Source organism: Erythrolamprus reginae, chromosome 3 (genome assembly GCF_031021105.1).
Source record: "Erythrolamprus reginae isolate rEryReg1 chromosome 3, rEryReg1.hap1, whole genome shotgun sequence".
In the NCBI taxonomy this organism is placed as follows: domain Eukaryota; kingdom Metazoa; phylum Chordata; class Lepidosauria; order Squamata; family Dipsadidae; genus Erythrolamprus; species Erythrolamprus reginae.
In genome coordinates, this window is record NC_091952.1 from 213,383,583 (window position 1) to 213,411,244 (window position 27,662).

Below are 27,662 nucleotides of genomic sequence, written 5' to 3' on the forward strand. Positions count from 1 at the left end.
AGATATTTCACTTTTTTCGTGACCTTCATGTTAGATAGGTCTCCTAAATATTTTCTCTGTGTTTCAGTCATATTTTTTGTTAATATCTGTGTCTTTTCCTTGTTTATTTTCAATCCTGCAACTTTCCCATATTCTTCAATCCCATTTATTAAATTTAAAATAGATTCTATTGGGTCATCCAAAACAAATACTACGTCGTCGGCAAATGCTTGTGTTTTATAGGTTTCTTTTCTAATTTTCAATCCTTTTATTTCCTTATCTGCTCTTATTTTTATCAACAATGTTTCTAAAGTTAAAATAAATAACAATGGTGATATTGGACAACCTTGTCTTACTCCTCTTTGTATAACTACTTTTTCTGTCTGTTCACTATTTATTATAATTTTAGCAGTTTGTTCAGAATATATAGCATCTATTATATTAAAAAAATTTGTTCCTACTGCCATCTTATTTAATTGTATTTTCATAAAATTCCAATCCACGTTGTCAAATGCTTTTTGGGCATCCAGAAATATAAGTGCCATTTGCTTTTCAGGATGCTACTCATAATATTCCAAAGTATTAACTATTATTCTTAAATTATTTTTAATTTGTCTTCCTGGTAAAAATCCATTTTGATCACTATGTATCATATTATTTATAATACTTTTAAGTCTATTGGCAAATATTTATATAAAAATTTTGTAATCGACGTTCAACAATGAGATAGGTCTGTAATTTTCAATTTTTTCTTTCTTGGTATCAGCCTTATGTATTAAGGTTATTAAAGTGTCTGACCAAGTTTTTGGTAATTTACCTATTGTCAATATTTGATTATATATCTCAAGCATGTTGGAAAAAAATATTTCTAGTTCTAATTTATAAAATTCAGATGGTATTGCGTCTGGACCAGTCGCTTTATTATTTTTTTGATTCTTTATAGATTGTTTTAATTCTATATCTGTAATAGGTCTATTTAATCTTTGCTGTTGTGTTTCGGTTAAAACTGGAAGTTCTATTTTTTCCAGATATTTAAAAATTAAATCCTCACTTATCTCTTCTTTCTTATATAATTGTTTATAAAATTCCAATACTATTTCCTTTTTATCCTCTATTCTATGTTTTATTGTACCTTTTCTATCTGTCAAATTTTTTATAATTTTATTTTCTCTCTCTTTTCTTAGTTTGTATGCCAGCCATCTTCCAGGTTTATTCGCATGTTCAAAATGATCTTGTTTTGCTCTCTTTATCTTTTCTACAATTGGTTCTTGTTCTATTAATCTCAGTTTATGTCTTATTAATTCTCTCTGATTTTTTAATTTGTCATCCTTATCCTCTTTTTGCATTAAAATTTCTAATTTTCTTAATTCTTCTAACTAGTGTTCCTTGATATTTTTTCTTTTCTTTATTTTTTTTTGCTATAAATGATATTGTTAATCCGCGTATATATGCTTTAGTTGTATCCCATAAATTTTGAGGAGTAGTATCTGTATTTTTATTTATTTTTTAAAAAATATCTAATTCCTTCTCTATCCATTTCTTATATTCAGGATCTTTTATTATAGTTCTATTCATTGACCAATTCTTTATTCTCCTTTTACCTTTCCAATATATGGATAAAGGGTTATGGTCTGCCCAAGTATTTGTCTCTATTTCTATTTCACTTATTTGTTCCATTATGTGAATAGGGGCCCAAGCCATATCAATTCTAGACCATGTCTTATGCGGGTTGGAATAAAAAGTATACTGTTTGTCTTTTAAATGCTGTTCTCGCCATACATCTTTTAATGATAATTCCGAACTCATTTTCCAAAATGATGCCGGTAAGATTACCTTTTTTTCTTTTCTTTTCTTTTCCCATTATAATCCATTTGGTCATCTGAGATTGCATTAAAGTCTCCTATTATTATCATATTTTCAATTGATAACTCGTTAATTTTTTCATGTAAATCTTTATAAAATTGTTTTTGATTATCATTTGGTGCATAAATTGAGACAATTGTTAATGGTTTTGTTTCTAAATCTAATTGTACTATCAAAATCCTTCCATCCCCATCATTGTATATTTTTTTTGATTCAATTAGTTCATCAATATACATTGCTACACCTCTTTTCTTTTGATTAGCCAAACTAGTGTATAATTTTCCCAATTTTAAGTTTTTAAGGAGACTTCTTTTTGATTTTTTGATATGGACTTCTTGTAGAATGTTTATCTGGGCTTTTTGTTTTGTAAGTTTAGTTAAAACTTGGTTTCTCTTCCTTGGGTTCAATTCAATTCAATTCAATTTATTGGATTTATATGCCGCCCCTCTCCGAAAACTCAGGGCGGTTATTCAATCCATTTACATTAACTGAAAATATTTTCAGATCATGTGTCATCTTTATTTATAGTACCTTTTAGGTTCTTTTGGTTCTCGGAGTCGGGTATCCAAAATTAAGTCCTGTGAGATCTGTAATTGTTTCTGCCTCACCACCAATGCTTCTTCCCCTCCACCACCTGTGGCCCCCATAGTTTAGTCGCTAGGCTTTAGTTGAAACTGAATTTGTGTGGTGCTGTCCAGTCCACTGCGTGCTAGGAAAGATCTTGCTTGTTCTACACTTTCTATTTTCACTCTCGTTGGGTCCTATTCTTTTTAATATGTTTGTGAGTGACATAGGGGAAGGTTTGGTAGGGAAGGTTTGCCTATTTGCCGATGACTCTAAAGTGTGCAATAGGGTTGATACTCCTGGAGGCGTCTGTAATATGGTAAATGATTTAGCTTTACTAGATAAATGGTCAAAGCAATGGAAACTGCAGTTTAATGTTTCTAAATGTAAAATAATGCACTTGGGAAAAAGGAATCCTCAACCTGAGTATTGTATTGGCAGTTCTGTGTTAGCAAAAACTTCAGAAGAGAAGGATTTAGGGATAGTGATTTCTGACAGTCTCAAAATGGGTGAGCAGTGGGGTCGGGTGGTAGGAAAAGCAAGTAGGATGCTTGGCTGCATAGCTAGAGGTATAACAAGCAGGAAAAGGGAGATTGTGATCCCGCTATATAGAGCACTGGTGAGACCACATTTGGAATACTGTGTTCAGTTCTGGAGACATCACCTACAAAAAGATATTGACAAAATTGAACGGGTCCAAAGACGGGCTACAAGAATGGTGGAAGGTCTTAAGCATAAAATGTATCAGGAAAGACTTAATGAACTCAATCTGTATAGTCTGGAACAGTGTTTCCCAACCTTTTTGGAGCCGCGGCACATTTTTCATATTTTCAAAATCCTGGGGAACATTGGGGGGGGGGGCGCTAAAAAAAGTTTGGATAAAAAAAATCTCTCTTCCTCCCTTTCGCTCTATTTCTCTCTCCCTCTTTCTCTCTCTTCCTTCCTTTCTCTCTCCATCCCTCTTTCTTTCTCTCTTCCTTCCTTCTTCTCTTTCTGTCTCCTCCTTCCTCTCTCATCTCTCTTTCCTTCCTCTCCCTCCCTTTCTCTCTTTCCTTTCTCTCCCTTTCTGTCTATCCTTTCTATCTCTCACCCCTTCTCCCTCTTTCATTCCCTTTCCCTCCCTCCCTTTCTCTCTCATTCCTTTCTCTCCCTCTTTCCTTTCTATCTCTCTTTCTTTTTCTCCCTCCTTCATATCTTCTTTCTCTCCCCCATTCCTCCCTCTTTCCTTTCTCCCCCTCCCTTTCTCTTCCTTTTTCTCTATCCTTTCTACTTCTTACTCTTTCTTTCTCTCCTCCTTCATTCAATTTTCTCTCCCTCCCTTTCTCTCTCTTTCCTTTCTCTCCCTCCCTTGTTCTCCCCTGGGGCTGCCTGTGCCTGCCCTGCACCACCCAACACGGACGGACAGCCCCCGGTCGTCGGTTCGTCCCCCCCCCCACGGAGGGAAATCAGCCACTGGAGGGAAATCGGGCTGGCGGGGGCGGCGAATCCACCTCCCCACTCGAGTGGAGGGAGATCGGGCTGGCGAGGGCGGTGGATCCGCGTCCCCAGCCACTGGAGGGAAATCGGGCTGGCGGGGGCGGCGAATCCACCTCCCCACTCGGGTGGAGGGAGATCGGGCTGGCGAGGGCGGTGGATCCGCGTCCCCAGCCGCGCGGAGGGAAATCGGGCAAGCGGGCGGGTGGCCGCGGCTCCCTGTGCGCCCCTGGAAAAGGGTGCACGGGGGGGGCATTTTGGGGTGCGTTGGCGTGCGCAGCCTGCAGGGAACGGTGCCCGGGGCCGCTGCAGCCGGCAGCCTGTTTCCGCTGCCAGTGCCCTCCCACCGGGCCCCAAAGGACACTTGCCGCCGACGCCATTGAAGGCGGGAAAAAGCCACGAAGAATGAAGCTCTCTTTCTTCCTGCCTTCCTTCTTTGGGGCGCAGCAGGAGAGCGCCAGAAACCGCTTCATCGGGTAGGAGCCGGGAGGTCGGAGGCACCGGCAGCTCCCCACCCAGTTGTCGCTGTCGCGGCACACCTGGCTGTGTCTCGCGGCACACTAGTGTGCCGCGGCACACCGGTTGGGAAACGCTGGTCTGGAGGACAGAAGGAAAAGGGGGACATGATCGAAACATTTAAATATGTCAAAGGGTTAAATAAGGTTCAGGAGGGAAGTGTTTTTAATAGGAAAGTGAACACAAGAACAAGGGGGCACAATCTGAAGTTAGTTGGGGGAAAGATCAAAAGCAACATGAGAAAATATTATTTTACTGAAAGAGTAATAGATCCTTCGAACAAACTTCCAGCAGACGTGGTTGGTAAATCCACAGTAACTGAATTTAAACATGCCTGGGATAAACATAGATACATCCTAAGATAAAATACAAAAAATAGTATAAGGGCAGACTAGATGGATCATGAGGTCTTTTTCTGCTGTCAGTCTTCTATGTTTCTATGTTTCTAAAAAATCAATAGAAAAATCATGTCAAAACTTGAGGCTTAATTAAGAAAGTCAGATGTTTATTTGTTTCAGTGATTCATTTTTACCACAGGGCTGTACTGCATGCTGCAGCAATTAGAAATGTTTAGAGATTTAAGATTTAATCCATGGGACTTCCGGGGAATGAATAATTTGCAACATCTGTCAGACAAAATATATACTACACACATATATAGTGTCTGCATATGTGCTTAATGGGGGATGAAATAAGTATTCAGACACAGAATTAGCATTAGTATGTATTATTATAAGTCCAAATAGCTTTAACAAAAATTTTTTAAAGTTTCCAAACTATTAAAATCAGAGGTGGAGATGTTGCCTATATTTACACCCAAAAATAATTGAACAAACATTCTTAGAATGCTGGGAGCAACTTATGTGGTTAGTTCTTAAATATTAGATTCTGTCATTAATAGTATTTGAACATCTGTGCTTTTTCAACTGAAGGCAACCTAAGGCAGTGATGGCAAACCTATGGCACGGGTGTCACAGGTGGCATGCAAGCCGTTGCTGTAAATCAACTCCAACGTACATGTGTGTGCCGGCCAGCTGATTTTTGGCTCACACAGAGGCTTGGGGGGGGGGTTCTGGCTTCCAAAGAGCCTCTGGGGGATGGAGGAGGACATTTTTGCCTTCTCCCGGCTCTGGGGAAGCATTTGGATCCTGGGGAGGGCAAAACACGGGTGTACTGGGCCTACCAGAAGTTGGGAAACAGGCCATTTCTGGCCTCCAGAGGGCCTCTGGGAGGGCAGAGGAAGCTGTTTTTGCCCTCCCCAAGTATTGAATTATGGGTGTGGGCACTTGTGCATGCACAATAGTGTGCATACATGCTCTTTAGCTATCACTAACCTAAGGGATACTAGGAAAAGAAATGCTGAATCCACAACCAATTTTTTTTTTCAGGTCAAGAAAATTTGCATCTCAAAAAGAGCTTTGGGAATAGCCAACTCTGGGGTTCTTGATACTCTCTGAACCTGGTAGTTTTCTTGCAGACATTTCATTACCAAACTAGGCAACATGATCAGTGCTAGAAGGGAATGGGGTTTGCTTTAGAATATAGAAATAAGAACATTTCGTATGCTTTTTATATATATACTGTATGTATACTGTTTTGCTGTCATTCTTTCCCGCAATGCTATTCCCACACCTTTAGGGATATCTAATTTTTCATAACATCCATGGGAATTCTCTAAATTATTGTATTTTGACAACTAAACAATATTGGTCAATATTCCTTAATAGCTGCAAGTATACAGAATTTGCTAGTCATAAAAAGTGCTTAGTTTATCTAATATTAAAATACCATTAAGTTAAAGTAAGGCATATTTAAATGTTCAATTTTTGATACACTGGTAAGGATTCTTCAGATAAGAATACGTTTGAATCCTTTATCTGTTACAGATGCTATTCAACTTATTTTTGAATATTATATTTACTCCTCTTGCTGCAACAGCACCATTATCTCGTTCTGGCTGGCAAGAGATTTGCTACTCCTTGCAAGTTGCACCACCTGCAAAGTTGCAAGTTGCACGTACATCCCTCTGTGTCAGAGATTTCCAGCCCCATCATGAGCTGCCTGGCTGGTCCCATATTCCTCTAGTCACAGGCCTGGCCATTGGTCACCCTAATTTGGTATTAGTATTCTGAGTGAGGGTTATCTGTGAGGTCTTGTTTATTCAACTTATATTTGGAGTTTTGATTCTTTTTTTGATGTGGAGGGCAGAGCATTTATTGGTTGAGATTTGGAGTTGCCAGGTGTTAGACCAATCAGAAACAGAGTCTAGGTCTTTTTGGAGAATAGCTGTGTTATCGGTGGTGTTGAAGAGTTTTAATAAAGCTTATAATAAAAGTAGCATTAGCATTTCTAATTTTAGTTTCCTAATCTAATCTACCTTGAAGGGTTGACAGATATTGTTTATGATTATAGGGAATAAGGTATAATTTGCTTTTTTTCAATAGCCTTTTAAGAGAAAAGTAGTTGGAAGCCTCTCATTCCGTCCATGAATATTCCAAAAGATCATCCTTTAGGACCATCTGTATGTGTGTGTGTGTGTGTGTGTGTGTGTGTGTGTGTGTTTGTAAAAAGCTAAACAGAATTTTTGTTACTAAGCTTGGGAAGTACATAGATGTATAGATATCTCAGAAGGCATCCTCTTAATAAAGCACATTTCAAGGACTAAAGTAAGTAATATATAAGCCTTTTTTTACATCCACAAGTCCAGAACCATTCAAATACACGCATATATATCCATGCATACATTTCCTTGATTTTCAAATAGGTTCTATTACAATCAAATGGCATCCTTGAGTGTCAGACAATTCCTTTAGGAAAAAGATCATTTATCCTGATAGCATTTTGGGCAAAGAAGGTTAAATAATGTCTATTTCCTTTTCTTGCTATCTTCTAACATACATTTTGATTAATAAACATTATTATAGGTGCCAAGCATTTCTGCCTTCTAGGTATTGTATGAAATATTAAACAGAAATTGGTGTCATTTTGCCAGATCTAGTCAACTTTCTCTGTACGAGAATGAAAACTGCTAAGTAAAAAATTTTCAAATGAAAAAAAAACTAAGCAAACTTCATTATAACTGAGCAATATTTAAACCACATAAAAAGGGATATTGAGAAAAAATGTACATAGAAATTTTGTGAATCCTCAACAATGACATAGACTCAATGGCATACATATTAATCTATCTATATACTGTTCAATCTCTCGTGTCTATTTGCAACCTTCAACAGGACAAAATAACAAATCATAGGGCTTCAATTTTTGAAACAACCTAAATAGACTCATTTACAGAATTCATGCAAAATCCAGGGCCGTGATGACTATGAGATTAAAATTTGATAAACCTGTGTCTGCTTTAGTACTGCTATACTGCTGTGCCACTGTGATCAGCCATAGTCATGTGTCCATCATTCCCAATGCTCCAGTTATCAAGTTTGAAAAACACTGATTTAAGGAATGTAAAAATTCAACATCTATTCTAATAGCTCAGAATAAGTCTATGATGAAGATAAAGACTATGGTGAATGAATTAAGAAATATTAAATAAGTAATGGTGAAAGACAAGGTTAAAGAAGTTGTATGCTGTGCTTCTTAAAAGGCTTGTGAGAATGGTTGGGCAATATAATTTCTGCCTGTGAATGGACCTGTCATGTATTTTGAATAATTATTATTTAGATACCCTGCTTAAGGAAAGAAATCCTTCAAAGAGAATTACATAATTACTTATGATAGTTGGTAGAAGCTGGAATTGGCATAAAGTTTTCATTGGCTTTTTTTGCTGTGTTTATATTGTAACATTTTTCAGAAATCTTCTATAGTTGATCCTGTAATACTATAATCTTTCAAGATAAAGATTGCCAATGTTCTTGGAATGGTGTAATTCATCAGTCTTTTAATATTTAGATTGTTTGATGGTGTAGTGAAGAAGGCAGGAATCAGTCTTGCTGAGAAAGAAGGTGGAAGAATGAAGTAATGAAGTAGTGTTTTTCCTCTTACATAAACTGTTTATGTATGCATGAATATTGTTTTTCTGTCTGTGCAATTTATCTTCATTTACAAATCTGACGCTACTTTCAGGGATAGATTATATTTTTCCTATAACTAATTATTGGGTAGCCACCACATTGTTTAGTTCTGGTGTTTATTGTAAATGAATAATGGCTTGCTTTATCATTGATTTACTGCGTATAGATTTGTTTGGAATCGCATGGAACATTTATTATGCATAATGTCATTCTCTTTGCTTTATTCTGTGCACCAGTAAGCTTCATTCATGATGTAAATGCCATCTTTATGTTCTGAATTTCTTTAATATACATTGCCCAGGGGTGAAATTCAAAAATTTTCCCTACCGGTTCTGTGGAGGTGGCTTGGTGAGTGTGGCAGGGGAAGGATACTGTAAAATCCCCATTCTCTTCCCACTCCTGGGAGAAGGATACTGCAAAATCTCCATTCCCACCCTACTCTAGGGCCAGCCGGAGGTGATATTTGCCAGTTCTCTGAACTACTCAAAATTTTTGCTACTGGTTCTCCAGAACCTGTCATAACCTGCTGGATTTCACCCCTGATATTGCCTCTGGAGATACTTTTTTAGAGAGAAATGTTACAATAAAGTATAAATAAAAAGAGGTACTTGGTCTACCACTTTCTAGCCTAGAGCCTTTACCACTGGCTCTCAAGTTATAACAGAAATCTGTAATGCTTTATGTTGTGGTTAGGTCTGGCCCAACTCCTGCCCCAAGGAATGTGCAGGTGGATGTGGGGGAGACATCCACATGCCGCAGGCCTGTTTTGCTCCCGATAGAATCTGCCGATGAAGCCTCCTCTGACCAAGGCAGCATGAGTGACAGGGAAGAGGGGAGTTTGGCAGACAGCCCAGGAGGAGATCAATCATCTGTATCATCTTTGGATTCTTAACAAGAATTAATGACACATCCACGCATGCGTAGAGTGATGCATAGGAGACAACATCTAAAGGATTATTACAAGAAAAAATGAGGCCACCTGTATTTGGGTGGGGCTCCAGTAATTAGGGCTGCTGCTATAAATAGCAGCATGTGGGTTTGACAATTGTGGAAGAATATCTGATCATCAGGAATCCTGTGTCTTCTGGACTTTGTTGCTTTTTCACGCCTTGGAAAACAAAGTAGAGCAACGTGTGTGTGTGTGTGTGTGTGTGTCTCACTTCCTTGGAATAAGAAGGGGTGTGAAGTTTCTTCACAGCTGCTAGCTAAGTACTTAATGACTGCTTAAGGGTAATTGTACAGACTCCCCGGGTTGTTTTGGGACGAGTGCTCTTTGCCATACAAAAAGAGTGCTTTGTTTATTTTGCATTTTGTGATAAAGAACATTGTTTTGAATTTTAAAACGTGTGTATGTGTCTGAAATTTTTATCCTTGAATTTTCGGGAAGCTCCTATCAGAGAGACCAGCAGAACAGCTGTAATCATTTATATACAAAATTGAAGGCATTTCTCTTTCTAAAGATGTGTTAAGCTGAATTTGCAAAGTGTGAGTAGCAAAAATCAGTTAGCAATTGCACAACCATGAAAGTGTCAGAAAGATAAGATTTCTTCCTGTTCTTTGTTCATTTTCAAGCTTAGGAATTTAGTCAAAATCACCAGGTAATCAGTGGAAAGTCAAAATATATTCATTCAAAGCTGTTAAGTTGCTTTGAGCGAACAGCCACAGAGAGCAACGTTTCTCCATCCTTTATACAGATCTTTTAGTTCAAAATTTCATTATCAATAAAATAAAATAAAATGTCTCATCTTATTACAATAGCTTCTGCTCCATCCGCATGAACATCTTCCTAGCGTGAACATCTTCCTTTCATATTCTCTTAAAATATATGTTTCCTTATTTTTGGTTATGGCAAACTTCTTTATTTATAGCCCCCAATGGATCATGTGTCTGCATATCGGACATAAATACATTAGAAAGTGTCCAGAGATACTTTACTAGAAGAGCCCTCCACTCCTCTACTCGCAAAAGAATATCTTACGCAATCAGACTTGAAATCCTGGGCTTAGACAGCTTGGAACTATGTTGCCTGTTATCTGCTACAATGTCCTACCTGTCAATGACTACTTCAACTTCAACCACAACAATACACAAGCACACAACAGATACAAACTCAAAGTGAACGGAGCCAAACTTGACTGTAGAAAATTGACTTTTGCAACAGAGTGTTTACTGCCTGGAATTCACTATCTGACTCTGTGGTTTCGTCACGAAACCCCTAAAACTTTACCCTTAGACTGTCCACGATTGACCTCACCAATTCCTAAGAGGTCAGTAAGGGGCGTGCATAAGCACACCAGCATGCCTACCTTCCCTGTCCAATTGTTCCCTCTTTATCAGTACCCATCTTTTGTATACTGCTCAAAAAAATAAAGGAAATACTCAAATAACACATCTTAGATCTGCATGAATGAAATCTCCTCATTGAATATTTTGTTCTGTACAAAGTTGAATGTGCACAACAGCATGTGAAAATGATTGCCTCTAACCACTTTGCAACCCCGGCTCATCAATGGATTCTTGATGATTTATTTCAGTGGAAATTTTGCTTCTACTTTTAATGTAATATTATAAACACCATATTAAAGAAAGTGATGAGATTTTGGCATAGTGAAGATGCTGCTCAGTACTTTGAATGGGTAAGAGGAGTTTAGAGGCTGAAACCGTAGTGGGTTGTTCCTGGTAAGGAATGGACACTAGTAGTGTTCTGCCGGCGTGTCCCAACCGCCCGTAATTACAGGGTAATTGGTCCAAAAAGACACACACCACACGATAGAAGGAAAACCAAAAGTCTTTATCAACAGAAAAGCAGAAAAAAATCCCTTTTTAAATGTCAAAGGGATTTTCTAGTACACACAAGGCACAGGTTAAATGCAATCCAATTTCTCACCCAGTAACTGGGAAATTGAGTCCAATTCCAAAGTCCAGAAAGTCCACACACAATCTTGAAAGGGAAACAGCAAAACCACGATCTTGACAAAACTATGAATCAGATAAACTTCCACAAGGCTAAATCAGCACGCTGCTCTTTTTATCTGTAGCACTAATTACAGCAGCCCCACCCAACCACAGGTGGCCTCACTTATCTCCTGTAATAATCCTTCATTTGTTCTCTCCTATGCATCACTCTACGCATACGTGGGTCCGTCATACGTTCTTGTTCAGAATCCAGGGATGATAAGGATGATTGATCTCCTCCTGGGCTGTCTGCCAAACTCCCCTCTTCCCTGCTACTCACACTTCCTTCGTCAGAGGAGCCTTCGTCGGGAGATTCTACTGGGAGCAAAACAGGCCTGTGGCATGTGGATGTTTCCCCCACCTCCACCTCCACATTCCTTGGGGCAGGAGCTGGGCCAGAGCCAACCACAACAAGTAGAGGCCACCAGACTGTGCAATTTGTGTGTGGCCGCTATGGTGCCAATCCTATGGGCGGTGCCATCTTTTTTCTTCATTTTTTTGCATTTTGTATTTGTATTTTTTGTATTTTTGCTTATTTATTTATTTATTTATTTATTATTTGGATTTGTATGCCGCCCCTCTCCGAAGACTCGGGGCGGCTCACAACAAGTGAAAAACAATCCAATACAATCCAATTAATTAAAATATTATAAGTTTAAGAAAATCCCCAATACTAACATACACACATACAGGCATACCATATATAACTTCAACGTGCCCAGGGGGAGATGTTTAGTTTCCCCATGCCTGACGGCAAAGGTGGGTTTTGAGGAGTTTATGGAAGGCAGGAAGAGTAGGGGCAGTTCTGATCTCCGGGGGGAGTTGGTTCCAGAGGGCCGGTGCCGCCACAGAGAAGGCTCTCCCCCTGGGGCCTGCCAACCGGCATTGTTTAGTTGACGGGACCCGGAGGAGGCCCACTCTGTGGGACTGAATCGGTCGCTGGGATTCGTGCGGCAGAAGGCGGTCTCGGAGATATTCATGCACATGCACAGAAGCAAATAATTGCTAAAATCTCTCTTGCACATACATTCCCTTATGAGATTTAAATACATTTTTGCTTCATGTGCAGAAGCAAAAACACACTGGGAACGGGCGTGCATAGCATGTTCATGCACGCAAGAGAAACAAAGCTACACGGACAGCGCACCAGTGGCAGCACTAATGGCAATCCGTCCCTGGGCTGAATATCAAATTGCCTTCATTTGTTCAGAATTAAAGATGATCCTAAAAATGTTCTTTGCCTAACTGTAGCAATGCTGACAATAACTATAAAGGCAATGCTGACATGAATTGAAACTTAACTAAGGATATTAGATTTGATTATCTCTGTAATATTTCCTTCCTTCCTTCCTTCCTTCCTTCCTTCCCTCCCTCCCTCCTTCCCTCCTTCCTTCCTTCCCTCCCTCCCCTCCCCTCCCTCCTTTAGGTTTTTTTTAAAAATTCCTCCATCTGTGTTGCTTGCTAGCTTTTGCAAAACCCACAGACTGGCTGTTTTCTTGTTTCCTAATTTTTGGCATATTTGATACATTTATAATGCTGGCTTTCATGCAAAAAATAATGAAACTGAATATAAATTTTCTAAATGGGAGCATGTGGGCAGATCAAGAAAGTGCTTCATTTACCAGCAGGAAATAAAGCTTTGCAGCTAACATTCTAATGATATTCATGAACAAGTTGTGATAAACTAATGTCACAAAAGTATTACGAAGAAAGACTTCCTGTTTGATTTTTCCTTGCCTTATTTCCTACAGTGAAAAGTATGAAGGGAATGGTTTAACAGGATTAATCATATGCTATTACGTTCCATAGTACTATTTCCATGTAGGTTGGCAAAGATATTCAAAATGAAAATGTCTTACCTGTCAATGAACACTTCAGCTTCAACCGCAACAATACACGAACACATAATTGATTGCACCAAACTTGATTGCAGAAAATACAACTTCAGTAACAAAGTTGTTAATGCCTGGCATTAACAACTTTGTTACTGAAGTTGTATTGTTACTGAAGTTGAAGCTTAAGTGTTCATTGATAGGTAGGACATTGAAGGATCCTTGATACATTCTGAGCATGATTGTTTTCTTGTAGATATTTGATTACGTACATTAGGTAACCCCATCAGTGCTAGTAAGGAATGGGGTTTTCTCTCAGTTTATATTCTAGTGGCGTGCCTTGTCAGTGATGGTGGGGGTGGTTTAGAGGTTCTTATATTGGGCTGCTTATTGTTGGCTTGTTTGGCAGTTAACATTTAGCATTTAGACTTATATACCCCTTCACAGTGCTTTACAGCCCTCTCTAAGCAGTTTATAGAGTCAGCATATATTGCCCCCAACAATCTGGGTCCTCATTTTACCCACCTTGGAAGCATGGAAGGCTGAGTCAACCTTGACCCTGGTAAGATTTGATCTGCCAAACTGCTGGTAGCTGGTGATCAGCAGAAGCAACATGTAGTACAGTACTATACTCTAACCACTGTGCCACTGTAGTTCCTTGATTGGGGTATTGTTTACTCGATCGTTGGCTTGATGTTAATCTTGAAGTTAATCTATGTTCATCTGGGTGCTAAAGGGTGTTGGGAGATGCTTTGGTCTTTTTGTTCCCTTTTGGGCTCATTGATTATTTCCTTTGCATAGTACAGTGATGGCGAACCTTTTTTTCCTCGGGCGCTGAAAGAGTGTGCATGTGCGCTATCGTGCATGCGTGAGTGCCGACACCCATAATTCAATGCCTGTGGAGGGCGAAAACAGCTTCCCCCACCCCCTTGGAGGCCCTCTGGAGGCTGAAAAAGGCCTGTTTCCCAACTTCTGGTGGGCCCAGTAGGCTCATGTTTCGCCCTCCCCAGGCTCCAAAGGCTTCCCTGGAGCCGGGGAAGGGTAAAACGCCCTTCCCAATCTCCCCTGGAGGCTCTCTGGAAGCCAAAAACACCCTCCCAGAGTTTCTGTATGAGCCAAAAATCAGCTGGCCAGCACACACATGCATGTTGTAACTGAGCTAGGACAATGGCTTGCATGTCAGCAGATATGGCTCCGTGTGCCACCTGTGGCACCCGTGCCATAGGTTTGCCATCACTGGTATAGTATATAAATATTGCTTATGTGTATGTGTCTATTGATGGCTAATTTGTCAGGGTTCCAAGCTTCTAGAAATTCCCTAGCAATTTTGGACTTGGCTTATTCTAGGATGGTCACAGTTTGGTTGAAACTATGGATGAATTTGATTGCTTGAATAGGGTGTTCAAATTATGCATTTCTTTTGAAACGGTAGGAATTACATTTACTTTTAAAAGAAATATGGCCTTGATCTATCTATTCTTGCATGGTGTTCTACACAAAATATTAGATCTGTGGAAAACATGCAACAAGGGCTTTGCTTTCTCTAGGAAATCCCAACAGACGTCTGGCTGCCATGTTCTCATTACGTGCAGTTTCTGAATTTTATATAGTCCTTTGTGAGCTTAACTCTTGTTTTTCTACTGGTGAGCTTTTATTATTAATGTTTTATTTTTATATTGTAAATTGCTACTGGCTAGCTTTATCTGGAGCGAGCAGGTTATAAATGTGCTAAATAAATGAATAATTAAGTAGTCTATTGTAAAGATTTTGTTCTATTGAATGCACAGCTCTCTCATATTCAGAAATCTCAGGAGAAAAAAATTTGCCTTTCATTTAAATGTATTTAGAATATGTATATTAGGCCTAAATCATTCACTGTTTATTCCCTGTTTTCCTATGAATCTAATGTATTGATTTAACAGGATCTATGAGAATTATAATTTCAGATGCTGCGTTCTGCTTACCTGGAAAAGAATCCCACTGTTGTTGACTCTGAACAGCTTGACTCTACCTGCATACTAATTTGTTAGGTATCTGTTCCGAACCCCCAAAGCAGGCATTTGTGTCAGTTGCCATGGTGCTATATGCTGTTCCTTCCTCTCGACAGCTTCACTTAGCATCTTCCTCTATCCTTTATGCCCAGTTCATTCACCCAGAAAGTTAAGCTACTGAAACAATGCCGTGAGGAAGGGCTGAGGAAGGGCAAAGACACAGGGTGAAGAGTTAAACCATGCCTGTAGATGTCTAAGGGGACTTGGTTCCGTGAGCCTGTTGGGAAATGCAAACCACGTCATATTCATGCTTGATAGATATGCATATATACAAACTCTTATAAAAATAGAACTATGATGAGGATAAGGCCCAGCTATGGATTTTTTTCAAATTGTTCTATTGTATAAAAGAGCAAATCGAGCACTAAAACACATGGCTGCGTGGTTGAATTGTGTCTCAAATCACCAATTTATTTTTATTTTATTTATTTATTTATTAATTTGTCCAATACACAAATACATAGGAAGAAAAACAGACATGCGGTAATATATATGAGGGTAAAAGTGAACTTAGAGGAGAGGATATATGAAAGAAAGAAAATATATATGATAAGTGAGAGAAAGGAAAGACAATTGGACAGGGGACGGAAGGCACACCAGTGCACTTATGTATGCTCCTTACTGGCCTCTTAGGAACCTGGAGAGGTCAATTGTGGAGAGTCTAAGGGAGAAATGTTGGGGGTTAGGGGTTGACACAATTGAGTCCGGTAATGAGTTCCACACTTCGATAACTCGATTGTTGAAATCATATTTTTTACAATCAAGTTTGGAGCGGTTCGTATTAAGTTTGAATCTGTTGCGTGCTCTTGTGTTATTGCGGTTGAAGCTGAAGTAGTCATTGACCGGTAGGACGTTGCAGCATATGATCTTGTGGGCAATACTCAAATCGTGTTTTAGGCACCGTAGTTCAAGGCTTTCTAGGCCCAGGATTGTTAGTCTATTTTTGTAGGATATTCTGTTTCGAGTGGAGGAGTGAAGGGCTCTTCTGGTGAAATATCTTTGGACATTTTAATTAATTAAATAGCCTTTGACTTCTCCTTCTCCTCTGACTCCCGTCTACAGGCCCTATTGTTTATCTCTGTCAGTCTCTGTTAATTAGAATCGGTTTCTTCCTTCTCCACAGGACAGCTTTCCCGCTCGCTTTGGAGGCATCCATTTTGTGAACCAGCCCTGGTACATCCACGCTCTCTACACGCTAATCAAGCCCTTCCTCAAAGACAAGACACGGAAAAGGGTAATGAGAAAATGAAACCAGTCTGTGATGTTGCAAGCCTACACGTGATATTAGGGAATTTCTACTCTTCTCCGCATTTCTCTTTTTCTCTTTGTGGTTTTCAACAAGTGATAAAAGTCTCAGCAGCCTACATTTAATCATTATTTCAGCAGGAGAGAATTATTTCCAGATTCCAAGTGTCAGAAAATCTTTCATCATATACACATGCAAGAAGCAACTTTGTGTAAAATATAAAATTATCTATTTTCAACCCGATACCCTTTTAATGTCATGGACTATTCATCCGGTTCCCTACTTCCAATGGATCTAGAAGAAATACAGGACATAATAGTTCACTAAACACATTGATAGATAACATTTCAAGTCTATGTTATCAAAGGACTGGTCCTTTCCCCCCCAAAATTTTTTAACCTTGGGAGAAATCTCTGATTTTGCTGTTTAGCATACTGTCTTTTATGTAACCAGTTAAGAGCAAAATCATTGATAACAGTTACGGTACATTGCAAAAAAACCCTTGGTATATTGGTTTTTATGATGCATGCATGCATGCGTATACACCAACTTTTATTTTGCTGGAAAATGCAAAATTCTGCTAACTAAAAAGTAAGAAACAGTAAGCAAGAATTAGCAAAGTTGGTAAAATTCATGCAAAGTTGGTAATATTCAAGACATGAGACTATTATTTGTTATTATTTTTCTGTACTTTGGGACACATTATTTTATGCTATCAGAAAAAAACCCTGTTTTTATCCATGTATGAATATATAACCCATTCATATGTGTGGTTTAAAAAAGTTACTTGTAAATGCAATTCTTCTAATGGAAAGCATTGTACCCGCAGAGGCTATTTAATTATAACATGTCTCTATTTGCTTGATCAAATCTTTTTAAAAATTATAATAAGTTGAAGGGCATTGTGATATGCCATACATGGAGTAGCAAGCTGCAATTTTATAGATACTTCCATAGGAATAAACTCTTTTGAATTTAATGATAGTTATGCCAGCCTAGTCATGGAGAGGATTATACTATTGTTTGGTGGGATTTGTTTTTTTTTTAAATGTAGAGTCCATTCATGCATAATGAGGCAAGGATAAGAAGCCATTTTGGTAAATTTTGTAAAAAAAAAATCTTACAAAGATATCTATTAAGTTATACTGGATGTGAGAAATTGCAGGTCAATTCAATGTGATGATTATTTTTTTAAAAAAATCCTATTATAAGAGCAATAAATTCAGAGGGTGCTTATTTCTTGCTATGTCTTGCATTATGTTCTGCAGTCTCTAGTTGCTCTTGATAGCAGGGCATGGGAGAACAAGGGGAGAGCAAATGACAAAGATGTATTGTGACATCATGATTCAAATACCATTAACTTGTATCACAAATCAGAATGCAGAATACATAAGAGTGAAATTTACATCATAGTGTGTATTTCCACTTGGAGAAAATATTGGTTTCCTGTATACACTTCTGTTCCAGGAGCACATAGTTGTTTAGAGGTTTGGATATACTTAGAGTTAGGGTTCTTTAGGAATCTTACCTGAAGAATCTTCATTTCAGATGCTACTGCTCACTCATGCCCAGATTTTTTTGTGTCCGTAGCAATGGCTTCTCAGCTCTCTATCAATGTTATTTAATGTACTGCACTCATGGTGAAGGAACTTCAAAGATCAAAGTCAGAATGAAATGGAAACTTCAACATCATTATTCTTTAACACTTTATTTTCTCATCCACTTTTGTACAGTTTATATTTTTATTACCATTTGTTTATTCAACAATCAAACACAGTATTTTTAATTGGATTGATGTTATCCAATCCTTGCTTCAAGGCTGAAAGATATTTTTAGACATATATGAATATGTATTAGATTATCATATTCTAATAATATAGTACTACAATAAGATGATGACTATGTTTAAAAATATATTTCAAAAGAGACAGAGAACAAAAATGAAAAGAATACTAAAACAGGTAGGTAGCAGAGTAGGAATGCAATTAACTACCTCTCTCTGTTTCCTGATATATGACTTATTAGTTGTAGCTGAAGTTCAATACATCTGGAAACAACTAAAATACATGAAACGTTTGAAGAAAAATGGACTGATTTTAATCTGGAGTTGATGGTCAACAGCCTAGGCATAATGGCTGGACTCTGTTGTCATTCATCAACTGTCTAAGTTCACAAGGCAAATCTCTTGATGAATGTGTGAATGTCCAAATAGGGATTTATATTTTGACACCAAATTTGCTTGCAAACAAATCAGAAGACAATGAAAACAACAAAAGCTGGCTAAATTCCAATAGGTCAATGACTATTTTTTGCAAAATAGCAGTGCAGGGAGTCCTCAATTTAGGACCACACTTCAGCCCAACATTTATGTTGTTGAGTGAGAATTTTGTTAAGTGAGTTTTGTCCATTTTACAACTTTTCTTGCACTATTTGTTAAGGGAATTACAGCAGTTGTTAAATTAATAATACAGTTGTTAAATGAATCTGGTTTCTCCATTGACTTTCTTCATCAGAAGGTTCCAGAAGGGGATCACATGACTCCTGGACACTGCAACTGTCATAAATGTTGGTCTGTTGTCAAGCATCTGAATGTTAATCATGCAGCCATGGAGATGCTGCAATGGTCATAAGTGTGAAAAATATTCATAAGTCACTTTTTGCAGTGCCGGCATAACTTCAAACGGTCACTAAGCAAACTATTGTAAATCAAGGATTGCCTGTACAGCTTTATGAACATTATTCCAAGGCAGGTTTTACATAAGGTCCATTCCAATGTTATTTCGCTATTAATGTATCCTTTTACTTATTTTTACAAACATCTTGAATGGCGCAAACACACTAACCACATCTAATATCTGTTTCGTTTTTTAAAAGATCTTCCTTCATGGAAACAATCTTAACAGTCTTCACCAGCTCATACACCCTGATTGCTTACCTTCAGAGTTCGGAGGGACTCTTCCTCCCTATGACATGGGCACATGGGCTCGGACGTTACTTGGACCAGATTACAACGATGAGAATGACTACACTCACACATCTTACAACGCCATGCATGTGAAGCATTCGTGTTCCAACCTAGAGAGAGAATGCTCTCCAAAACTCATGAAAAGGTAAAATCAAAGGGGAAAAAAAGCTTCAATCTAGAAGAATGTTGTTTGTTTTCTCTCTTTAACTAGAAGATTAGGAAATACATCTGGGCTTGAAAGCTTGAAATCACCTGGAGAAGCAAGAAAATTTTTTTTTTTTAAATTGCCAGCTACTCTTTATATAGTAGATATTTTTGCAGCCCAGATATGAGTGTCCATGGAAATAATGTTAATGGGTTCTCATTTTGAAAACGGGTGTATAAACTGCGAATACTATTTTATGCAGAATAAAAATTATATACGGTATATACATATATCTCTATGTGTCACATGTTTTTGCTGAATTTTTAAAATTAAGGGAGACTAGGATAGCGCTATTTCGGCCTTGTTCTGGCCTCAGCAGCTAGCCATACCCTTACTAGGATTTGATCCTGGGGCCTCTGCCTTGTAACCTATAGGCCACCAGATCTGATCCCTTCAGCTTTATACCAGGGAGGAGCTATGTGTTTTTTCTGTTGGATCACCCTGGTATATTGAAGGAAAGTCACAGCTCCTTTTTGCCTCTAGGCCCAACCCAGGGCCATTTCAAGGCAGTTAATTTATTCATAGCCAACAAACTATATTCTGTATGTGTCACATGTTTTTTCTGAATTTTTAAAATTAAGGGAGACTAGGATAGCGCTATTTCGGCCGTATATAGATATACGTATATCTATACGTATATTTATTTATTTATTTATTTATTTATTTATTTATTTATTTATTCTTTGTCCAATATACAATACATATGGAATGAGATAAACATTAAGTAGTATATATAGGGATAGTAAGTAAAAAAGAAGAGGAGTGGATGAGAGGGAGAGAATATATATATATAGATGTACATACGTATACATAATTTTTATCTGCGCTGCAAAGATCTATATAAACATTAGATGGCAATGTGTTCAACATGTATATATAACATTTTCCTGGATTTTATTAATGACAACTGATCTTCCTGAGGTTATTCTCTATCATCTTATGCTTCATTTCAACATCAGTAGTTTATCACGGGGATGGGGACAGAGTCTGTGTGCAGGCAATAAGGGGAGGAGCTAAATATACAGGAAGCTATTGGAGGTGTGGAGTCAGGTCATTGCAGCAGAGATAGAAGAAACGTGTGCCTTCAAGTCTGCTTTGATTTCTGGTGACTACTCTTCCAGGGGGGGTTTGGCAATATTTTTCAGAAAAAGCTTGCCATTTATTTCTTCTTATGGCTGAGAGAAATAATTGTGTTCAGATCACCCAACTGACTTAGGACTTAGAACTCATGGTCTCTCAGTTCTAGCTTGGTATCTTAACCATTACACCAAAGTGGCTCTCAACAACAAAGGAAGGCAATATAAAACTGATGTGCTCCAGGTGTCAAATATACCAGATACATTGATGATTGCCATGATGTCATTTTGTATATAACAAGTGATTTGGGTGCCTTCTGATCGCACCAAGCATGGTTGAAAGGAATCTCTTTATCACCTCCCTTGGTTGGTTGTATTGTAGTGAGTTGAATAGTCAGGCACTTTTTGATAAAGTTGTATGGTTATCCAATTGTTGGGAGAGGTTGGATAGCAGGTCTTTTTCATTTTCCTGGTATTTTGGGTTTGTGCTCTTATGAATAATGTTCTTATATTATTATCCAGTTGTGGTATATTGAATTCTTACTTTGGTAATGGAGCAATGTGGTTAGTGTGGGTGGTTTTTTGATGGTCTTGCTTTTCTAATTTTATGCTGTTTCCTTTCCTGAAGAAGATATCCAGAAAAGGTAGTATGTAGCTATTTTCTTCTTCCCTAGTGAATTTTATCCTTTAAAGATGTTGCTGATAAATAAATTTTATCCTTTAAAGATATTTCATGTTTTCTCAATTGTTCCTTTATTATTATGACAAGCATGTCATCAACATATCAGATTCTTGTGGTTGTTGTATGCATGGGAGTGCTATAGCTTCTAGATGCTGTGTTACAGTCTGTTATGAGTGTTGATAATGGTGTTTTCCATTGATGTTCCTCTGAATTATTCTGAATTATTTTTGTATGGTGTGCTAACAGTTACCCTTCAAAGAGTAGTGGAAGTAGGGTGACACTTCAATTCAATTGGATTTCATTCTTAATTACAGTAATGTTAAATATACTTTATTTTATTTATTTATTTATTTATTTATTTAATTGAATTTATATGCTGGCCTTATCTGAAGACTCGTAGCGGCTTACAACAAATATTACAATGTAATCATCTAAATCAAATCAATTTTAAAAACTAAGTGTACTCATCTATAAAACCAGTATTGTTAAAAAACCACTCATACAACAACCATACATAACATTCATCGGCAGGGGGCTAGAGCCTAATTGCCCCAAGCCTGGTGGCATAGATGAATCTCCAGGGGGAGTTGATTCCAGAGAGTTGGAGCCCCCACAGAGAGGGCTCTACCCCTAGGCCCTGCCAAGCAACGTTGTCTATTTGACAGGACCTGGAGAAGGCCAACTCTGTGGGACCTAACCAGTCCCAAAAGGCAGTCCCACAGGCCCAATGCCATGTAGGGCTATATAGATCATTACCAACACTTTAAATTGCGTCCGGAAACCAATTGGCAACCAATACAGTCCGAAGAGTGTTGGAGAAACATGGGCAAACATAATTAAATTGATGTAATAATTTATTTTTCTTTCCTTTTTTTGAAATCAATATCAATTTGGCAAAACAATTGGCAATATCAAGGCTTTGAGAGACCTCTGCTGGTTGTATTCTCATGATATTTGTGAATAAAATTGTACATCGAAATGAATCATAAATCACAGATATAGAGATTTAGAAGCAGAGGTGTCTGCTGAAAGGGGAGCCAAAAAGTCAAAATTGTGGTCACAAACCTGTGAAAGAGGTTGAGCTTGATTTCATATCAATATCACACTTTGATCCCCTTGTGGATATTATGGTTAGGAGGGCACTTTAAACTCTTATGCCCAGGAGGACCTTATAAATAAAATGGCTGAACAAATTCCATTTTTTTTCTGATTGGAGAACACTTTCTGCATTTTTACAATTTTAAAAAGATTTTTTCCCCTCTCTAGTTACTATGACAACTTAATTGTCCTTTGTCTGCTGCCCACACTGCAAGAGAAAGAAGTATTGACACTATAGAGAAACTATAGGAAACTATCAGTGTGGGAAAACCCCATACCATGAAAACCATACCAAATCAACCGGTGGGCACTAAAGGGCATTAAGCTGGTGGGCACCAAAAGGCAGTAGGCTTCTTTTCATGAATGGTCCCCAATTATGCAACTATTTTGCACCCTGATATATAAAGTATATAGTTGCATACATTACATATCCTCCTCAAGTCAAAGACCACATGTCTTTGGGGATTTCTCTTTCTAAAGAAAGCTTAACATAGGTAAATATTATTCTTCAAATAGCTCCAGGTTTACACAAGTAACCCCATAAACATGTATGTAACAGGGTGGGTTCCGGTTTTCTTGACTGCTTGTTTGCTGTGCTAAAAACACAGCGTGCGCAGAAGCAAAAAATAAGATGGTGCTGCTATAGGTGCCACCGAGAGAGACGGTTTGGGGGCATGGCAAGCCTGGGTCACTGCTGGTTCCAGTGACCCAGGCTGTCAAGTTATTACCTGTTCTATAAAACCGCTCCAAACCAGAGTAACCCACCCCTGGTATTTACACTGGATATTTAGCATGCTGAATTGAAACTGCAAATAATGTTGCCAATGAAGGGTGCACTTTATGCTCAGCTTCTGGTCTTATTAGCTTCTGAGCTAATTACGAAAGCCTAAAGGAGCAATGGTCTTATTTGGATTTGCTTGAACTGCAACAGAAATCCAAACAAACTATGTTGATTTTGTCTAAATAATAATGATCAAGAATTAAATAGATGTGGACCCAAGGTACAGGACTTAATGAAGCACTCTCTGAGTCCCATATAGCTTGAAAATATTTAGATTCAATATTCACTACTTCAATAAAAATGTCTAAAATATAATAAGCTATTCTGAATTGTAGATCAGAAAAACGAAATGGAAAATTTTGATATTGTAATGGGATATTTCACCAGGAGAGAGAGCCAGTTTGGTGTAATGGTTAAGATGCTGGCTTAGAAATCAGGAGATTATGAGTTCTAGTCCCAACTTAACTATGAAATCCAGCTGGATGACTTTGAGCCAATCACTCTCTCTCAGTCCAATTCCTTCCATAGAGTTGCTGTCCTGGAAAAAATAGGAGGAAGATGCAGTATTATTTGTGTTTGCTGTGGAATGGGACAACTCACTGTGGCCAACCCACTGACCCATTTGCTGCCTTGAGTTACTTATAAAAGTGATAAAAGCAGACTAAAATAAAACCTAATAGAGGCTTCCGGTTTGGTGGAGATCGCGGCGAGACGTGTCTGGCAGGGCTCTGCCAGGCGAATCTCTTCTACCCCCTCCGAAGGTCGCAATTGCGATCGGATCGGGCCCGGATGGCCCGATCCATGAACAGGGGGCTCTCCTCTGCCCGAGGACCCATCGCCAGGACTCCAGAGGCAGCGGTTCGCCCCGCAGCTTCGGAGACGGGAGAACCGCTCCTCTTTGCTTAAGAGGACCGGCCAGCGCTTTCTCCCCTCACTCAGCGGGAAGAATAAAAGCAAAGAAGCGAAAGTAAAAATATCTACATCTACATAGAAAAAGAATATAGCAGAGAAAGGACTTAAGGTAAAAATCTCCATTGTGTTTCGTTTTTAAGTCAGAAGATCGTAAAACTTTTAAGTAAAAGTTTTTTTTTCCAGGGCGAAAGTGAAAGTTTTTTCTTGTTTAAACCCATCCGCAAATAACAGCCGGACCTAATTTTTTCCTTCACTTTTACTTTTCCATTTTGAACGTGAGCTTGGGAATCTACAAAATAATTTTCTGACTTTATGCTTTAACAAAATAGTTTAAATTTGATATGACTATTTAGAAAATTTTAACTGCTAAAGAAAATTTCTAGTGATGAACAGAATCTGTTCTTGATAGACTTTTAAAATCATAATCTTCTGGACTTAATTTTTGAAGCGGAGGAACACAGTCTTGCTGCCTTTTTTTTTTTCTCTTTCTTGCTGCCTATTTTCACAACATGAATAACTTAATAATCATGAATTAAATGGAACCTAGAAGAGATTGAAATCACTTCTTTCTTGGATTACTTATTGTCGGATTAACCTATTTGGAATACTTGCTGAGCCTTTTGGACTATTTGCTGACACCTTTTGGATTATTGCTGACACCTTTTGGATTATTTGCTGAGAACTCTTTGGTTTAACATCTGCCTGCTGCACGAAAATTAACTTGACTCCATCTTGGGATCTCTTTCTTTGTTCTTTGCTCCTGTCTTGAATTTGGAAAATAAACTGACTCCATCTTGAACACAAGCAAGCTTTGGAATTGCTTTACTCCTTGAATTTTGAATTGAAATCAAATATAACTTTACCCTTTGAGATTTGGATCTTCATTTCTACTTCCTAGCAAAATTACAGGATTTATAAGAAGAACTTAAGTATACAATACTGTTATTGTGTCTTTGAATAATTATCTGGTTTTTTCCCTGATTTTTCTTTGACTTTCTTCCTTACATTTTTATTACTAGAAGAAGTTTGGTTTGAACTATATGCATTGTTAAAACCTTGGGTTCCTGCTCTATTCTAAATAGTTGAACTAAAATACCACCCTCCTTCTTTTTCTTTTTGAATAATTCTTTTTACTTCACTTTTTCCCCTTTTCTTTTTTTCTTCCCTCCTCCTAAAGTCTTTTCTTCCAAAAAACTTTTTTTTTCTTCTCTTTCTTTTGTCTTCTATATACAGTTGATATTCCTTCTCTTCTTTCATTTTCTGCCCTCCTTTTACTTGAAAAGGCTAATACTTGTTTTTTTTTCCCTGTGGCACTAAACAATAATATTTCTTTTTTCTCTTCTTCTTTTGAACTTTGTTATTAATTGAATTGCTATTGAATTGGTATAGTCATATTATAAGGGAAACAAAATATATTGAATAGATTTGGAATTTATAGTAATTTCTTTTCCTTTTCACTATATATAAAATTGAAACTAACCTTAAAATTTGAAATAGTGGATTCTAATTTGATAATGTCCCACACCTCAACTTTTGTTAAAACAACAAAGAAACAAACAACACCAACTACCCTATCTCCACAAGTGTCACCGCATTCTTCTCCTTCGCATCAAGTGCTAACCATGTCTACCAAAGACAAAGACAAAGACAAAACAATGCAGTCCAATATTGCAACTATTCATGAGACTTTGAATGCTTTGAAGGACTTTATGGTCAAATCACAAGAAGATGCCACTCAACAAAGAGAGGCCATAAAGGAGGAGGCAACACAACAAAGAGAAGCCATAAAGGAGGAGGCAACACAACAAAGAGAAGCCATAAAAGCTGACTTGGCAGAATTTAAAGTGGAGATGGCTCAAATGAAAGCTGATATGGGCGAGATGAAAGATCAGATAAAGCAGATTCAACAAACTCTTCAAGAAAGTGATGACCGAGTTAAAAAAGTTGAAGAGCAAGCTGACAAAAATGAGAAAAGAATGGAGTATCTTGAAGGGAGAGCTGATGAAAGATACAAAAGATATGATGAATCTATCATCCAGCTGGAGATGCAACGAGCTTCGTACGGACTTCGATTTCAGAATATAAAAGAGGAAAAAGATGAAGACTTAAAAACGACTATGGCGGAAATCATTGGAGGTATACTTCAAGAGGACCCCATGGCCTTACAGAAAGAAATCGATGAAGTATACCGAATTTCGAATAGCTACATCCGTCGACACAACCTCCCAAGAGAGATACATATTAAATTTACAAGAAAGGCGTTGCGAGATGAGATACTTCATTATTCAAGAAACTCCCCGCCTCAACGACATGGAGTAGAAATAAAGATATTAAAACAAGTTCCAAGAAGTGTCAGAGAAAACAGAAGAGATTACCACTTTTTAACCAAAATCTTGATTAAAGAAAATATCACTTACCGTTGGCTTATTCCACAAGGACTTTCTCTGACATGGCGCTCTACAAGGTACAAACTGGAAAACGTAGATCAAGCTATGTTCTTTCTTGAACAGAGTGGTTTGGGCCACTCCGACCATGCAAGTAAGCAACTAGTGGTCCAATTACAACCAGCTCAACAGCAACCAGGGGAAAAATCACTAATTCAGCAAGAAGAAAACCTGGGGGCAACTGCCCAAGTAATAGAGCAGGACCAAGGCTCTAGAAGAGTTCAACCTCAGCGAGAAACCAAAAAACCTATTAAATGACAACGAATAAAGACTTGAAAATCTTTTCCGTAAATGTTAATGGACTTAACGAACCAAGAAAAAGGAAGCAAATTTTTTCCAAAATCAGAAACCAAAATGTTCAGATTGCAATACTACAAGAAGTTCATATTAAAAAAGATAACCAAAAATTACTGTTGAATCCCAAAATTGGAAAAATGTATGCTGCATTAGCAGACCAAAAAAAAAGAGGTGTAGTGATGTATGTCAAGAATTCTATAAATTCCAAACAAATATATAAGGATAAAGAGGGTAGGATACTGATTGTACAAGTAGACATTGAACCCAGACCTCTAGTGGTTGTTTCTATTTATGCCCCCAATGAAGACCAAATGACATTCTATAAAAATTTACACCAAATAATAACAGATTTAGCTATTGATAATCTATTGATAATAGGTGATTTTAATGCTATCGCGAATAGACAATTAGACCACTCAGGAGGGGGAGGTAATAAAAAAAGGGGAAAAGGCAAAAAAACAAGAAGAAACTTGCTACCCAGTACTTTTCAAAAAATGAAAGCGGAACTATTATTAAGCGATATTTGGAGGGAAAGACACCCTCTCAAAAGGCAATTTACCTTTTATTCCAATCCTCACAAAATTTGGACGAGAATTGACATGTTATGGGCACCAAAAACAGTGGCAGAACAAATAAGAGAAGTTGAGATAGACGTTAATACATGGGCCGATCATAATCCAATAGTGGTCTATATG

General features: G+C 37.9%; 1 protein-coding gene across 1 annotated transcript in view; it reads left to right on the forward strand.

Annotated features, from left to right (window-relative positions):
- The window catches only part of CLVS1 (clavesin 1), a 55,093-nt gene that overhangs the window by 16,766 nt on the left and 10,665 nt on the right, over positions 1-27,662 (forward strand). Inside the window, exons 3-4 of the mRNA XM_070749173.1 lie at positions 16,385-16,495; positions 19,382-19,617. Of these exons, the coding sequence (XP_070605274.1) occupies positions 16,385-16,495; positions 19,382-19,617 (347 nt within the window). The remainder of the gene's footprint in view (positions 1-16,384; positions 16,496-19,381; positions 19,618-27,662) is intronic.